This window comes from Anser brachyrhynchus (assembly GCF_964034855.1).
Source record: "Anser brachyrhynchus genome assembly, chromosome: 17".
In the NCBI taxonomy this organism is placed as follows: domain Eukaryota; kingdom Metazoa; phylum Chordata; class Aves; order Anseriformes; family Anatidae; genus Anser; species Anser brachyrhynchus.
In genome coordinates, this window is record NC_137710.1 from 2931142 (window position 1) to 2946974 (window position 15833).

Here is a 15833-nt window from a genome sequence, read left to right on the forward strand (position 1 = left end):
AGCTAGCAGGAACATCCATCACAGGTGGTCTCCTGTGCACTGCAGGAGAATCCATGCCCTCCAGCTCCAGAGGCATTAACCGGCATGCAAGTCAAAGCTCCAGTCTTTAGGTACAATTAACCCACTCATGAAGCTTGCAGATTTCCTAGGGCTCTGTCCCTCAGCGTTCAAGGCTGGCTCCTGGTTGTAGACAACAAACTGTGTCCCTTAATTCTGTCACAAAGGGTTAATATAATTGATGAAACCTAGTTCTGGAGTAGCTCTTCCCAACTGATTTTACTTCCCAGCTTGCACCTCTGCAACTGATTCTTCTCTCACCTGCCTGCTTTGGTCTGTGCCTCTTGTCAAAGATGGCACCTAGCTTGTCTCTTGGTTACTGGCTGTGATCCTTTGGGATTCACTTGTGCTTGATGAGTAAGCTGCTTTAGGGGAGGAAGATGTTTCCTCTCTAGGCAGTAAATCCACTCTAGTGAACCCTAGCATCGCCACTTCAACTCTGAGTCACATCAGCTGCAGCAGCGGAAACGCCACCCCTTAATCCCACACCATCCGGATGCTCCCCAGTCAAGAGTTATATGGGAAGAAAAACCCTGGAGAGCCAAAGATGGGGCACTGGAGCTTCCCATGGCAGCAGCAAGAGGTGCTCTTTGCCAGCTGTGGATCCGCGTGCAGTGAGTGACGTGCTGATGTGAGGAATACAGCCCCTGTAAGCAGCTGTAGGCTGCCAGGGTTGCTGAGCTGCTGGGACTCCGTGGGCAGTATCAGGCCTGGTGTAGTCAGGATATTTGGGAAATGGCTTACAGAGATTGTGCATCATGTAAAATGCATGCAGACTGTCAGAAATCCAGCCCGAACTGAGATCTCGCAGCCTCTGTGTGCTCCTTTCCCTTGTTCTTCACCTGCCTCCCCTTCTGGATGATATTTAACCTTCTCCTGGGGGTAGGAAATAGAAGAAATAGAAACGTCTGAATATTTTCAGGAGCGAAAAAGCTGGTGGTAAGCCAGAACCGCTGGGAAGTGGGCAGCGAGCGTGAGGTTGCTAACCTGTAATTACAGGTCTCAAATTTTGCAAGCGGTGCTCCAGGAATCATTATGCACGAGCTTGTTTGATAGTACTGCGGCTTAAGAGAAAAACATCCCCTCAAATTGCTCTTTAATTCGGAAGTCAAGAGACTACCAATTCAAACCTTAGCTCTTCTGCTCGTAATTGATAATCGGGTACGTTTAACGAACCTGTTATTGAGCCGGGCCCCGTATTTTTAATTCATCAGGTAACTGCTGATTTTTCTTTTGGAAAGGATAATTGAGAGGCTGTACAAGGTCGTCTCCAGCAAGGCTGAGATCAAACCTGCACTGTACTATGGCAGATCCCAGACTCTGCCATGCAGCCTTTCAAATACAATTTTTCAGTACCGGTGTGCTTAACCCCTCTGGGCTGTAGCCCCTGCTTTAATCCTGCTTTAATTCCCTGGCCATGGAAGCGAGAAATCAGGCTGTGTCTAATTCAGGGTCTGTTTAACGGGGCTTTGCCGCAGTTGATAATTTATTGAGTAGAAAACAGACTTTCTCCCTAGGTAGTAGAGCTAGCAGTTAAAAAACAAACAAAACTCAACCAACAAACAAAAACTAGATTTAATGTGCATTGTTTCAAACACGCAAGTACCAAATGTAAGGATTCTTGTGCTTTTTCAGACATAACAAAACTTTCTCCCCATCCTGCCTCAAGGTGGCAACACGACGTACAGTCCTGAGCTCAGACCGAGGAATCAAATCTCAGTGCAGCGGTGTTGCAGCAGGGTTTGAGTGACGGGCCAGTGGGGCTCTTCCAGATTTAGGCTGTGTAAATTTTTCTTTTTGATTATAAAGCTTTATGGTCTTGAGTTCCTTTCCAGAATCGTTATCACATCTGTCACTGTCGTTGCTATCAGTGGCTAAGGATGGTTTTAATGGAGTGATGAAATCCAAGCTCTCATTCTTGCTGAAATACTGTTCCCCAGCACGCAATAGGCCAGGTGCTGTAACTGTTAATAATTCCCTCTGACGGCATAATGTAGTCCCCTCATTTTGTTTTAACACTATTTATTTAGAGTTATTTCTTCAACAATGAAAATTGTTTTGGAGTGATTTTTTTGGAAGTGGTGTGAGTTTGTTTGCTGGTATCCTTCTCTCCTGGAACTGAGGCGTGTCTCTCGTAGGCTGCCTTTTGCTCACACGTGAATGAACTGCTAATTAGGATGGTGAAATTTCTGAGAGAGGTGAAACCTTCCAGTTGGCCGTAGAGAAGATTGTGGATTAATCTGTGTAAAGCTGAAGGCTCGCCTAAAACTGCTGTTCAACATTCTGGTGCTAATGAGACTTGTATGTCTGCCACTCGAGAAGCTGGAAGTATGTCCTGTAGTTTTTGTTTGGAGATCCAAAGTGGGGGCTCTGTCTTGCAAGGCATTTACTGCTTTCATCTCCACTAACAACAACTGGAATTGAGAATATTCGGCAATCTGTATGAGGTGTTCAGCAGTTTATAGCATCCAGTTATGCAAGGTAGTTTGCTCTTTATGGATAATTTTTGTACATGAGCAAAAGCATCTCGAGAGGCATATGGATGTTTAGAAAATTGCAGAGTATGACTTGGAGAGCTATTTGTCTTGCATGCCCCCTGCTACCATTTTGTATCAGTTCTTCATAGATTTTAATGTACTTCTGCTCATGCCATCTATGTAAAGGAGGGAACTACTCTCTCCACCTCTCTGAAGCAGACACACCGGGTGACTTGCTCAGTGTCATACTCAGCACGCAGCCCGGTTCCAGGTTAGTTCCCTGCTGACTGTTTGAGCTGCTCAGGACCTGTGGAGGGCCTGATGCTGGTCTCGTCCTCTAATAGCAGCTGCCCTGCAGTTGTTGAGAATTTACCCATGGAAAGCGAAGCAAAGACAAATGTTCATGAGTGTTTCTGTGCGTTTGCAGGAAGCCGACGGATAGTGGATGTGATGGATGTGAACACGCAGAAGGGTGTGGAAATGAGCATGTCTCAGTTTGTGAGGTACTATGAAACACCGGAGGCCCAGCGCGAAAAACTCTACAACGTCATCAGCCTGGAGTTCAGTCACACGAAGCTGGAGAACATCGTCAAGCGCCCCAATGTGGTAAGGGATCCTGTGGGGACAGTGTTTGTTTTCAGCTTCTTCCCAATCACCAGCTGCTTTGTAAGAAATAAAGCATGGAGTTGTGGGATGCGCACTTGAGACAAAGTGATGTGAAGCACCTGCAACTCTTGTCCGTTCAGGATCACGTTTTTACCTAACTAGAAAGCCGGTCTCCTTGACAGTGGAACTTAAATTACAGGAATTAGGTACCTGATGAGCTCTTAATCATGAAATTTGTACAGATACACAGTTCTTGTGGAGGTATTTAGGGGAATTGCAAAATTAAATACTTGTCTATTGTCTTTTGGTGTTCATGTGCAAATGTAGCCTAATCCAAAATAACAGTAGAACTTTTTTTTTTTTAATGTAAAATATAAAGCTAGGAATTTTATTTGTGTGCATTTTAGAAAGGTGGAGGGCTTTTGTGACTTTATTACCCAATGGAGTCACCGGCAGTGAAACCATGATCTTATTAATACAGATCATTTCATTTATCACTAAAACATAGCCATGTGTGGGTGAGGATGAGAGTGTCAGCTCAGTAGTACACAGTGATGCAGTGGAGGAATTGGCGTTGGAGGTTTCAAAGCGTCTTCTCAGGACACTTGGCAGAGAATTTGGATATCGGTCCTGGTTGTTCAGAGGACAAAGGAACTTCTCAAAGCAGAATGAGTGCTGCTCCTTCCCTCTCAATCTGCTCCTAGGACTGGACAATCACGATGCTGCTGGGTTTGAAACTGTACCTCTATGATGCTTTTTTTTCAAACACTTTTCTCATTCCTAAATGCTACTCTAGTTACACCAGCAGGTTTTTTCAATGGGGACATCTCTCGCCTGTGCAGACAATATAAACACCACACTTATGCCTGAACAAGTCAAAAATAGATGGCAGCTCTAATCACTGATTTCTGGAAGTAATTCTTAAGTAGGCTTTTGTGTTCTGTTACACACATATCACAACTTGAATATTAAGCACATATTTAGAAGTTTGGGCAGGTTTTTGCTGTCATTCAGACACCAGTGGGCAGTTTGGAGGTGCTCTGGGGAGTTTATGGTGTTGAGCTGATCCTAGTTTTTCCAAGCACATCATGCTCACTGAGCTTTTAAAACATCTGTGCAAATTTCCTGGGTGTTCAGGACTGAAAAATGCAATTAGGTACCTGTTACCACGTGCAAATGAATATTTCATGTCTATTTAATGTGGCCTGAGTGCACAGTGGTTTGTAAAAGCAGCAATATTTGGATCTTGCTGAAAGAGATTTGCATCTCTGCTAGGTACTGAAGTGAGGGATAGAAGAGAGGGTGCCGGAGGCTGCGAGGAAGTTCAGTATGCAAGGTCAGATACTAACCAAATACTACCTTGGTAGGAGCGGATCCCTTGAATGCTGCAGGGCTCTTTCAGCCCACATAAGGCAGAAATACTTGATTCATGTTCCCTATTGTGTAAAAGACTGTGGGTTGCAGTTCAGGATGTGGGAATTATTTCAGAATCTGGGCAGTAACCATCAATTTTATTTTCACATACAACCATGATATTAATGGAATTGGTACTACTTCTACTGACAGCACGATCTCCCTTTGCCTCTTCACAAAGTACTGTCTGTTATCAACAGTACCAGGTGCAGATGGACAAATAGATGAAAGCCAGCCCCAGCCTGCAAGAATTTACCGTGCTGGCTGCAGTATCATGAAAATGCTCTGGGGATACAAGCCATTGGGCTGGCTCTTACAAACAGCGTTCTTGCGATAATCTGGGCCTTTTAAAAGGCTGAGCAGTCAGGATGGTAAGTCGGGTGCTGCCCATGACAGAGCTGGACTTCTCAGTTCTTGCTGCACACAGGCAGAGGACGGCTTTGTGACCAACACCTAGGATAGGACTTACATCCTCGTTGACCCACACATGGAGATTAATTTGCACATCTGAAGTTTTGGAGCTGGCTCAGGATGTACAGCCACGCTGTGGCCAAATGCAGCACTGCACCTGCCTGGCTGGACTTCTCTACTTCACTGGAGTTTCCCGGTTTGAAACCTGGCACATGTGATCCACTTGCATAACCAGAAGGGAGTGTTATGGATACCTAGCACAAGCTCCATCGTTAAACAGACCAAAGAATGAGTCTCAGGCTTGTCCTTGCCGTGGCTGCGATGGACAGAGCGAGCAGTTGATGCTCTGGCACCCAAAGGAGATTTGTTTCAATGTCCCTGAACAATCTTCAGTTTCCATCTCCTCTTCATCTTGCTGGCAGTGTCTTTCTTACAGCTCAGCAATCACTGTTTTCTCCTGCACATGTTTCTTAAAAGTTTGGCTCTTGGACAAGAACTTTGATGAATTTTATTCCAAAGTAGAACAATGAAGGAGATGCGTGGTAGGCGATAATGTAATTACCCAAATCAAAATTAGGCCAGAACAATGGGGTTAACGTTCCTTGAAATGTAAGGCATCAGAGCAATGTAATCTCTTTTCTGTTTATATTTTAATGTTCATAAACACAGTTTCTAGGATACTGGCTACAAAAATGTATTTGAAAACAGACTGCAGGTGATGCTGCAAGAGGTGTGTGGTGCTCACAGGTGCCCAGAGGCCAGAATTTGCACCCAAGTAAATCAGCTGCAAAGCCCTCCTTACTCTAGGCTGCACAGGGCTGAGTTACAGTGATGAAGTGCTGCTCCCGAACAAACTGGGTCCCAAGGACTCTCACCGCAACGGTGAAGTCCTTGCTGTCTGTGGGCGTCTGCCAGCTGCTGATCTGCTGCTGTTGCTGTTGAAGTTTTAGCCAACAGGAGTATATCTGCCATGTGTTCAGTGACTAACACTTGATTTTGGTGGGGCTTTCAGGTGGACTTAGTCGACTGGGTGGATAATATGTGGCCGCAGCATTTGAAGGAGAGACAGACGGATGCTACCAATGCTATTTCAGAGATGAAATACCCAAAAGTGAAAAAGTAAGTTTTTTTAAGTCTTTGAAATGCTTTCCTCTTGACCTCCTTGTTTAATTCCATTTGAACTTAAAAGCTGGTAGGAGAGGAAATAATGATTTATTTATTTTTTTTCAGTGAGCAGGAAGGGGGATTGATATGGTTGACCTGCTTGAGCTGTGTAATACTGATAGACTGCTCCAGCTTTGAAGGAGAACAGTTTTGTATTTGAGAACTTTATAATGGATACATCATGTTCTTAAAGCCTGTGGTGAAGTTCTTTAGGAACAGAATATTCTATTTTTTCTCTGCATTAATTTTAAAAGTTCTCAACACATTTTAGTCTAAATTTTTTAATTGAGAAGTAATCTACAGTTTTAATACTTTTTTAATCAAATCCCTTCAAAAAGTGCCTTTATTTCCTTATTTCTCAGTTTTGAGCAATTGTTTTGAAACGGCAGGCTATCTCTGATCTGAAATAATAATGATGTGAGGGGTGGTCAAACACTGGAACAGGCTTCCTAGCGAGGTGGTTGGTGCCCCATGTCTGTCAGTGTTCAAGAGGCTTTTGGATAATGCCCTTAACAGTACGCTTTAACTTTTGTTTAGCCCTGAAGTGGTCGGGCAGATGTACAGGATGATCTACAAAGGTCCCTTCCAACTGAACTGTTATGTTTTATTCTCAAAAAGTGCTCCCTAAAGATATCACTTCATGGGATGCAGATGTGCCATACAACTCTCACAATATGATTCAAAGTCCTTCCTCTGTGGGCTGGGTTCAGATCCTTCCCAGGTTCTAACTTACTAATGGCTGAAAAGTTACTAGCTGAGAGATGTTTTGCAAAATGACCTTGCAGTCCATTTTGAATAGGTGCGGATCTCCCCCCAGCTTTGTCACTGCCATTCATAGGGGCTGTAGGGTAAATAGGGGTTGCTGCTAATAATATAATAGCTGTTGACCCGTATGGCCAATGAACAGCATTTAATCCTGGAAGCCCTAAGCTGACTTCACTGCTGTTTCTGGTTTAGATGCCTTTTCTGGCCAGACCTAATGCTGGCAGCATCCCAGGCTCTGTTGTTGAACCGACCTCTTGCGTTTTGCAAATCGCTTAGAACTGTTTCCAAACTGTAATGTCTAAAATAGATTGATATCAACATATACAAAAGAGTGTGCAGTCACAAAGCGATACACAGCATTTAGTCTCTTACTCTAAAAATAAATGTTCTGGAAGGTGCAGGTCTCCATAATAGAAGGGGCTCTGTGGCAAGCACTGGAGGGATGCCTTGTCCTGTGATGTGATCAGCACCCCTGATTTTGGTGGAAGTCAAAGGTACTCTATCCTGAAAAAGTAAACTACTTGTTAGGGTAACTAGATAGGGATAGGAGTGCCAAATTTCATGCATGCATTTGGAAATGTCCTAAGTGACTTTCCTAAGGTCACACAATCAGTCAGTGTCAGAGCAGAAAATAGAACCCAGGCAACTTGCTTCCCAAGTGGTTAGTCTACTAAATAACATGCTTTGTTTATAATAGGCTAAAACTAAGAAACAGAATCATGATTCAGGGCTTCAGGATTCCTGGACTGTACAAGGTAAGAAGTAAGGAAAACTGTCCCTTTCCTAGTACAGGCATTCTCCAGATGCTGACAAAAAATGCAGCAAGTAAACAAAACAAGGCAGAGATGCTCTAAAGGATAAGGTAACAACATGACTAACAGAATTTAGCAGAAAAAGCAGAGTATATTCTTGCAGTTCACTACTTGCATCATGAAATGCCAGATGGTAGGTTTCAAAGAGGGATTTTAGAGAAGTAGCAATTCAACAGATTCTGACATGGAGCTTTTCCCATTTGTGGGGGATGGCCTGGTAGAAAGGAAGGGATGCCTGATAAAGAAGCAGACACATAGCCATTGAGGTTGCTGTCAACTGGCAAAGTGAAGGTGGAGTTTGACAGCTTGATAAACTAGTAGATGTGATAGGTGAAGGGAAGCTAATCAGTGAAAGACTAAGTGCTTGAAATGTAAAAACAGTTTGTTGTGGGTGAAAGGAGTTCCTGTGAGTGAGGATTAAAGTCAAGGGTGATGCAGCTGGAGTGAGGGTGTATGAGGATGATGCTAGATGACGATTACTAGCATCATCTAGCATAAAGGCTAGAGAGATGATTTCCAGCACTGGTGGCACAAAACTCTCATTGGTCTGAAGAAGCAGCAACAAAGATAAAATTGAAAACAAACCTTGATAGTCCAGGAACATGAGAGAAGTTGTCCTGGATCAGGACAAAGTTGCTTGGTGCTCGGTAACCTTTCTGCTGCTGCACGCTGTCGTAGCTGCTCTGAGAGAAGTGTGAGAACGGTGTGAGTATAAAATGGTGCTGCCCTTCAACAGACTTCTGAACTTCCACTGTGTGCAGTTCAGGCAGGGACTTCCTGAGGTGGAAGTGGTTTCTGTGTGCTTAGTGACTCAAGAGATTTCTCTTCCATGAACTTGCCCAGTTTAAATATGAACTCCTCAAGAGATTAGCTTTCTCCATCTCTGGAAATTTAGATTGACCCTTTTCTGTAGAGATACCAGTCCCAACTATTGCTGGGAGTACCCAGAGGGCACGAGCCCTTATTAAAGAGATTGTGTTCAATCATGGAGCTAAATGTCAGTGCTGTCACTTGTTTCATGTGACCCATTCTTTTTATGTGAATCGCCAATATTCATATTCTTTAATATGGACTGTTGTTGCTTAGGAATCGGATTGTTTTATTTCATTCTTGTTTTTAGCGTTCTCGTAATACCAAGAGTTTGCAGTATGCGATACCCACCATTAACGTGTTCCCTACAAACAAAAAGCACTCCAGCGAGCGCGTTGCGGTTTTGCAGACACAGATGGCATTACCAGACACAAATGTCTGTCTTGGCTCCTGCACGTCGAGTTCCGTGCTGGGAGTGAAGTTAGAGAACGCTCCATCTGCTGCGCTGCTTCAGTTACTAGGAGCACTACACACGCTGGAGACCGCCCTGGCTTTCACTTGGACTTGCACCATTAACTTTAAAAAAAATAATAAATAAAAAATCAGGGTAATAAGGTTATACTTCTATCTGTAAGTAAATGACTACTTTCCTAATGAGAGCCTTAGAGGACTGAATTAAGTGGGGCAAGAGTTTATGTCAAAAATAGTAAAACTTTCGAAGTACTACCTCTTAAGCAATAAGACAACAGGAGAAATTAGGGGGCTGGCCAGCTGAGACGGCAATGTGACAAACTTCAAACTGATATAACTTGGCATTGCCCCTGAAAAAAACAGTCCTGTGCCCACATTGTCCCATCCTCATCGCTAGAACATGCCGTTGTGCAGCTGCGAAGTAAACTGGACTGGGGACTGGTCTGGCTGAAAACTGACTCAGAAATAAAGAAAAATTGGTTAGTTTTCAGGCCATCCTAACCACCACATGGCTGCATAAATGCTTGTGCCAATCGAAGGGCAATGCAGAAGTGTGAAAAAATCATAGCAGTGGGATCGTGGGCAAAGCCCTTCTGCAGCTTGCGCGAGGTGCAGGGCCATGAGATAGATGTTGGGGAGCAGCGAGCTGCTCAGCGCTGCTGAGACCAGGAAGCCTGTTTGCACAGCAGAGGCAGTCAAATAGCAACTGTGCCAGGACACCATAGCTATAGAAACAGTAACAGGCATTTCTGAAAACTTGATCAAGTTTGCACTGGGGAGCAAATGAGGATGAAGCCCTGACTCACTGCAGCATGCTTTCTGCCTTCAGAATTCTTCCTATTAGAATACCTAAGCACTGCTGTAATAGGTCTTTTGTATTGCTGCTGTCCTTCAGTTAAGGATGGGGTATTTTATATGAAATATCCACCTGTTCACAGAAGGGTGCTGCTCTGATACTATATACTCTGTGTTAGCCCTGTTTTTTCCTCTGCCAGGCTGTTATTCAGCCATCCATTCCTTTCTATTCATCTCTTTACTAAGCAGGAATGGATTTAAGCAGATGCTAAAATGCTTTTCAAACTGTGGTCTAGTGGGAAGCTGAGGGTGTGCCTCTGGAGGCAGAAATCGCCCTTTGATTTGAGGGCGTCTGTAGGTCCTGCAGTGCAACCTGGCACTGTTTTATGCGTGTGTGATACTCATATGCACTTTGTGTGCCATTTTTGAATAGCTTTGGATAGAAAACTGCTCTACAGACATAATTAAGTACAAGAAAATTGGGCCAGTAAGCACAAGTTCTCAGTCAAACTTTTTAAGCTAGCAAAGTAAATAGAATTTAACGTCTTCAAGTCGATGCATTAGCCTCGAATCCTCCCTTGTATACAGCTTGGAGGACTTGCAGTGTCACGCGTATAACTGAAATAAATGCTGGTGTTGAAAATTGCTCGTGGTGAAGCTGAAGCTGAGCAGCCATGTCACAAAGATGGAGAAATGAGTTGCATTTGCACAGGCACCAGAAGGCTGTTCCAGCTCCACGTGCTCACAGGGCAGCCAGGCCAGGTCTGCGGCGAATCGGCAGGTTGGTTCGTTTCCTCGCGCCCGCCGCTGCCTCCTCAGAAATTTAAGCTTCCAATTAAAAGAGAGGCCTCTCGGATCTTAAAGTTCAAAGGTAACCTTCCCAGCGTTAGCCGAACGCGAGCTGTAGCAGCGAGGTTTGCAGGCAGCCTGAAATGGTAGCTGGGTGCAGTTCTGCTGTTCCTCTATGCGGGCTGCTCGTGCCAAAATCTGATGGCTGGAATGTAAATAACTCCTTCCCTGCGAAGTCCCCGCGTGCAGTGGGAGGCACGCGGGGATCGTGAGCGGGCCGGGGCTTGGTGTTTCACCGGGGCTTGGGGTTTTACTGGCACCTTGGTAGGGAATGGGGCGAAGGTGGGACGAGGATGGTGCCACCGCTTCGCAAAATCTGTGGTGCAAGCTGAGGTGCATCGCAGAAAATAGGCTTTCTGTTATCTGGTGTGTTGTTTTTGTCTGGCTGACTCAGATCGTAACCCCCCTCAGGGCAGGAACCGGCTCTTTTATGTGCTTTTTGAAGTGCCTGGCGCACGCACCGAGCTTAATGATTAGTTACTACTTGATCTTGATAGGTGCTGTTTTGCTCGCTCCTCAGGCTGGAGGAGCTGCTCGCTGAGGGGGGGGACGGGGGCTGTGGGGCTTCGCTGGGCCCCAGGGAGAGCGGCCGCAGGTGGGTGCCCGCCCTGAGGGGAGACCAGGGCCCCCTTCCGTGAAGGGAGGCTGGGGCCATGAGGTGAGGGGAGGCCGGGGCCCCCTTCCATGAAGGGAGGCTGGGGCCATGAGGTGAGGAGAGGCCGGGGCCCTTGGGCCTTCCCTGCTGAGGGGAGCCCCAGGCTGAGGAGGCCGAGCGGGGGCCCGGCGGGGCTGGGGGGCGGCGCAGGCCGGCCAGCAGCAGTGTCTCCCGGGTGACAATGGTTTCTTTTGTCTGGCGGTGTAATTTGTGGCTTTCGGTTACGGGGCCCCTGTGTGGGAGCGCTGCTGCTGCTGGGGGGGGGGGGGGGGGTCAGGCCCGTTAGGAGCGGGGCCTGCTCCTTCTCCCCCGCTTTGGCACTTGCAGCTGGCTCATGGGTGTGCGGTATTCGGTTTCAGGCTTAGGGATTTCAACCAGCCGGCGCTGCTCCTGGGAGGAAGGAAGAGTGAGCTATACTTTTCTCATTGGCCCGAACAAAAAACAGAAGCCTCTGCTGGGGTTTGGGAGTGGTTTATGGGCTGAGCTCAGTGGCAGGGGAGCCCTTGCAATGCCAGAGGGAATAGAGCCGTATGGTGCGCTGTGCCTCTTGCGAGAGACAAGGAGCTAAAGCTCAGGGTAATGCTGCCTCTGCGTGTGCTCACGCGTCTCCCCCGAGTTCATGTGCATGTGCGTTGCGCCTTTGCATTTCCCTGCCTGCGCGTGTGCCTGCGCCTGTGCGCGTCCGCATCCTGGCGTGTCTGCTGCTGTCTTTGTTTCTCTGTTTGCTTGCGGGTTCGGAGCTCTGCGTGGCGAGTGCATTGTGGGTTTGCCTGGGAGTGTGGTGGCCGCGCTCGCTCACGGAGCGCTGCCTCTGCCTTGTTTCCGCGTGCCCGGCTCTCCCCGTGTTCGCTCAGCGGTTTGTCCTCGCTTGCAGCATCCCCCTCTCTCTTTCGGGGGGTCTCTGTGTTTGTTCTTCCCTGCGAGTTCGCAGGTTACTCCATGTTCCCTCGCATCGTTTCGCTAACTAACAAATCCTCCCAGGTTTTGGGGGGAAAGCTCCCCTTTCCCTCGCACCACAAATCCTTCCTCCGAAATAACAGCACGTTAACCTGAGCGATTCCAGGCTGGTGGAGAGCATAAAACAAACTCTTCAGTGGGGAAGGGAAGCTCCCCCCCCCCCAAGAGATTACAAGCAGCTGCATATTTTAAAACCCTAACTGACGCTATGCAGGGAGATAAAAGTGGAGCGTGCAGGGGCTGGATGTGGTGGCCGTTGCGAGGAAAATTAAAGTTGGGGCATCCTTCTGCGTCGCCCGTGCTTTCAGGGTGTAAGTCTGGCAAGCTGCTGTGCCCGTGTGCCGCCTGGGGTTGTGCTCCTCTCACCCACGTTACCTGCTCCGGCCCAGGGCGCTGAAGCTGCGACCTGGAGGCGCGCAGCGGGATGTAATTTCCAGATTTCTTTCAACATGGATGCTGTGTGATGGCTCTTTTTTTTTTTTTCTTTCTTTCTTTCCTTTTTTTTTTTTTTTTTTTTTGGAGGGCGGGCTTGTGTGAGGGGAAAACCTGAAAAGTTGAGCCGTTCCCCGAATTAGCAGCTGTTAAGCGACGAGAAACCGCTCGCTGAGGTTAGAGCGGAGCGGTGTAAGATTAGCCGTGGCATGGAGCTGCGCGGGGCCCATGTGACTGCGGTGTACATTGGAAGAGGAAGCTGTAGAGGTCAATGCAAAGGCATTGTGCCAGGCTCTGGCAACGAGGGACGTTGCTGTATGGCGGAAGATCGCTTTTCAGGCTCCCCAGCCCTTCGTTAGCTTCTTGGGGCTGGACAAAAGCAGCCCTGTTAGATGAACAGCAGAAATTAAACGTGGAATGGCTCGTTTGCGGATGGAAAGGAAAACTGTTTGCTTTCCAAATGCTTTGTAGGTTTTTGTTAACCACCATATGTGGCTCTTTCACTAAGCCCACCTTTATTACGGTGGAAATTGTGTTTAGAGGAGTTTCAAGAAACCAGAGGGAAAATAACAACAAGAAGTTGTGTTCACAGTTTTCTCTGCCATGGTGTTTTCTCACAAAACTAATTTTTAAACGCTTTGATTTGATGGGGGATAAATCCCACTATTTTCTCTTTGAATACAAACAGATCATCAGCTTCAGCTTTCTTTTATTGGCTGCTGAGGACTAAAACCTGGCTCGTGCAAGGCCATTTTCGCTTTTTAGAACGCCTTATATCAGCGGGTAATTGTAGGTAGGTAGCCCAGTCCTAGAAAATTGTTGTTAATGTGATGTATTTTACATCTGACCTTTTGCAAACTGGAAATAATTGATTCCATAAGGATTTTAATTTTTTACTGAAAAACAATGGTACTCAGCGCTGCCCGCAAACTGCGAACTTCCATGTTGTTTTTTGTTTTATTAGCAATTATTCAATCTGTGACTTTTTGCAGCTTGGCTCGAAGAAAGGCAACTTCCTTTCCGGGCTCCTTTTATTGTTTTTAATTTCTGTCTGACTTGTAATCAACAACATCTTGGTAGAGAAAAAAACATGAAAGGAGAAATAAAAAAAAAAAAAATGTATTTGGGAGGGAAGGACTCATATTTTGAAATGGAGCATATTGAGAGTCTAGACAGCTTCTTGGCTGGCTGTGATTTTTGAAGCATCTGAAATACCCCAGGGGCGGAAAAAGCTCTCTTCCTGCTCCTGCAGGAGGACGGATTCCAGAGCGGGCGAGGGGCGAGCGGCGTAATTGCGCCAGGAGAGGCTTTAATTGCGAGACGGAGGCGCAGGACCTTTCGAAGCCCGCAAATCGACCGTCTTCATGACAGCATTGCGCACGGGTCCGTCAGCTGGGCTCGGGATGTGGTTGCTTAGCAGCGGGCTCTTATGTGCCCACCGCCGCGCTGATTTGCCAGCCTCCTGCAGACACATGGTAAGGTCCTTTCCAGCCTATCATCTAGAGGGACTTCTGCACGCCGCCTGCATACTGCCGAGATTCTCCCTACCTGACTGTGATGAGAAAAAGACACAGTTAAATGAAAGCTGTTTTCTTTCTCCTTTTTATTTTTTTTTCCTCCAACTCCCCTTCTGGTACTGTTTCCATAACCAAAAAAAAAAAAAAACCAACAACCAACAACCTAATAATTAATAATAATAATAAAAAAGCCATGAAACGGAGACCGGAACAAGGAAAAGAGGTTAGTGGGTTAAGTGGTGTGTGTTTCCTGCGTTTGCAAAGGTGCCTATAGTGAGAAGGGCGGCTGTGTTTCGGCCATTAGTTACAGATGGTGGCTGGAGGCTTGAGATTCGTGCAGCGAGATGAGCGCTCTTGTGTATCTTTCCAGCGATGTCGACTTTAAACCGCTCTGAAAACCTGAATCAAGACGGCATAAAAAAACAGAGGATTTGATAATACTCAGCAATGCTGCCAGCTGGTTCCTTTATGCCTTTTGATGCAGAAATGCCTAGAAACGTGAACAAAAAAGAGTTAATCTGCCAAATGAGGTTTCTGTCCCCAGATCCTTGCAGAAATGGCATTAGTGGCAAGTAGGTGATTAAACGTGTGGGAGGATTTATAAGCAAATTAGATTTTTCAAAACTTTGCTCTTTGAAGCAATTTGTGTACAACTTTTGCTGAAGGTTGTGTCTCAGTGCGAAGGAGAGCATTAAAGAGATCACCCCAGGGATAGGCAGTGGCATCAGAAATATTTCTGAACAACATAACTTTTGTTATTTTTCCATTCCTTAACTCTGAAAGCTTTCTTTCTACTTGTATGAACAGCAGACTCAAACTTCAAGATGCACGTTTTTCAGCAGAAACCTAATTATAGTTACTTTGAGACAAAAAAAAAACCTGTACTATAAATGCAAAAACTTGAGTGGATGGAAACAGTATCACACATGTTACCTCTGCAAATTAAGGCATGAAAAATACTGTTTCAGACTGATTCATTTTTGTCCTTCGCTCTGCTTTCAGGTACTGTTTGATGAGTGTGAAAGGATGCTTCACTGATTTTCATATTGATTTTGGTGGCACTTCAGTGTGGTATCACGTTTTCCGTGGGGGGAAGGTAGGTGAACCTTGTTTGAAATTTATTGTTATTCCTCTGTGTCTGCTATGGAGGGATGGGGTTGCTTTCTTTCATTTTTTTCTCTTTCACCTTTTTTTTTTGGCTAATCAGTTAGCAGTCTATTTCATTTACCTTTGTTGACGTACATGGGGTTTGCTGAACTAGAAGGACACCATTCACCTTTGTGAAACAAGCAAGTGCTTTATTTGAAATATCTGATGTGTTATTTGTTGGTGGTTTTACGCTTGTTATTGCTGCATGGTTTTAGAAGCGTCTTGCAGTGAGTACATGGCTGTGTGTACCCTTGTTGGGTCAGAGTGCCCTCGTAAGTCTCCTTCTGTAGCTAGAGCTTCTCAGTTTCCTTTTAGAGATTCTGTGTTCCTTTAGTGTGCACACCATACCCGACCTGAAATAGTGCAGAATACAGAAATGTTGAAATATACAGCCTGTGTGGCTACGTTCACATCTTTGCTATTTTCGGTTGCTTTTTCCTAATTCTAGCGTAGACAGCGTATGGCGGGCACTAAAGAAAATACAGCAGATTGA

At 45.8% G+C, this 15833-nt stretch overlaps 1 protein-coding gene across 23 annotated transcripts in view; it reads left to right on the forward strand.

The window, feature by feature from the left end:
* KDM2B (lysine demethylase 2B) overlaps positions 1-15833 on the forward strand; it is a 110415-nt gene that overhangs the window by 22927 nt on the left and 71655 nt on the right. For 12 of the 23 annotated variants that reach the window (XM_080559466.1, XM_080559472.1, XM_080559451.1 and 9 more), the window contains exons 5-8: positions 2962-3140; positions 5977-6083; positions 13363-13467; positions 15194-15287. In XM_080559466.1, coding sequence (XP_080415592.1) covers positions 2962-3140; positions 5977-6083; positions 13363-13467; positions 15194-15287 — 485 coding nt within the window. Of the gene's footprint in view, positions 1-2961; positions 3141-5976; positions 6084-10756; positions 10783-11213; positions 11226-11629; positions 11862-13362; positions 13468-13981; positions 14150-14183; positions 14415-14477; positions 14764-15193; positions 15288-15833 lie in introns of those variants that run through there. The other 11 variants (XM_080559470.1, XM_080559471.1, XM_080559452.1 and 8 more) reach the window with 8 other exon arrangements.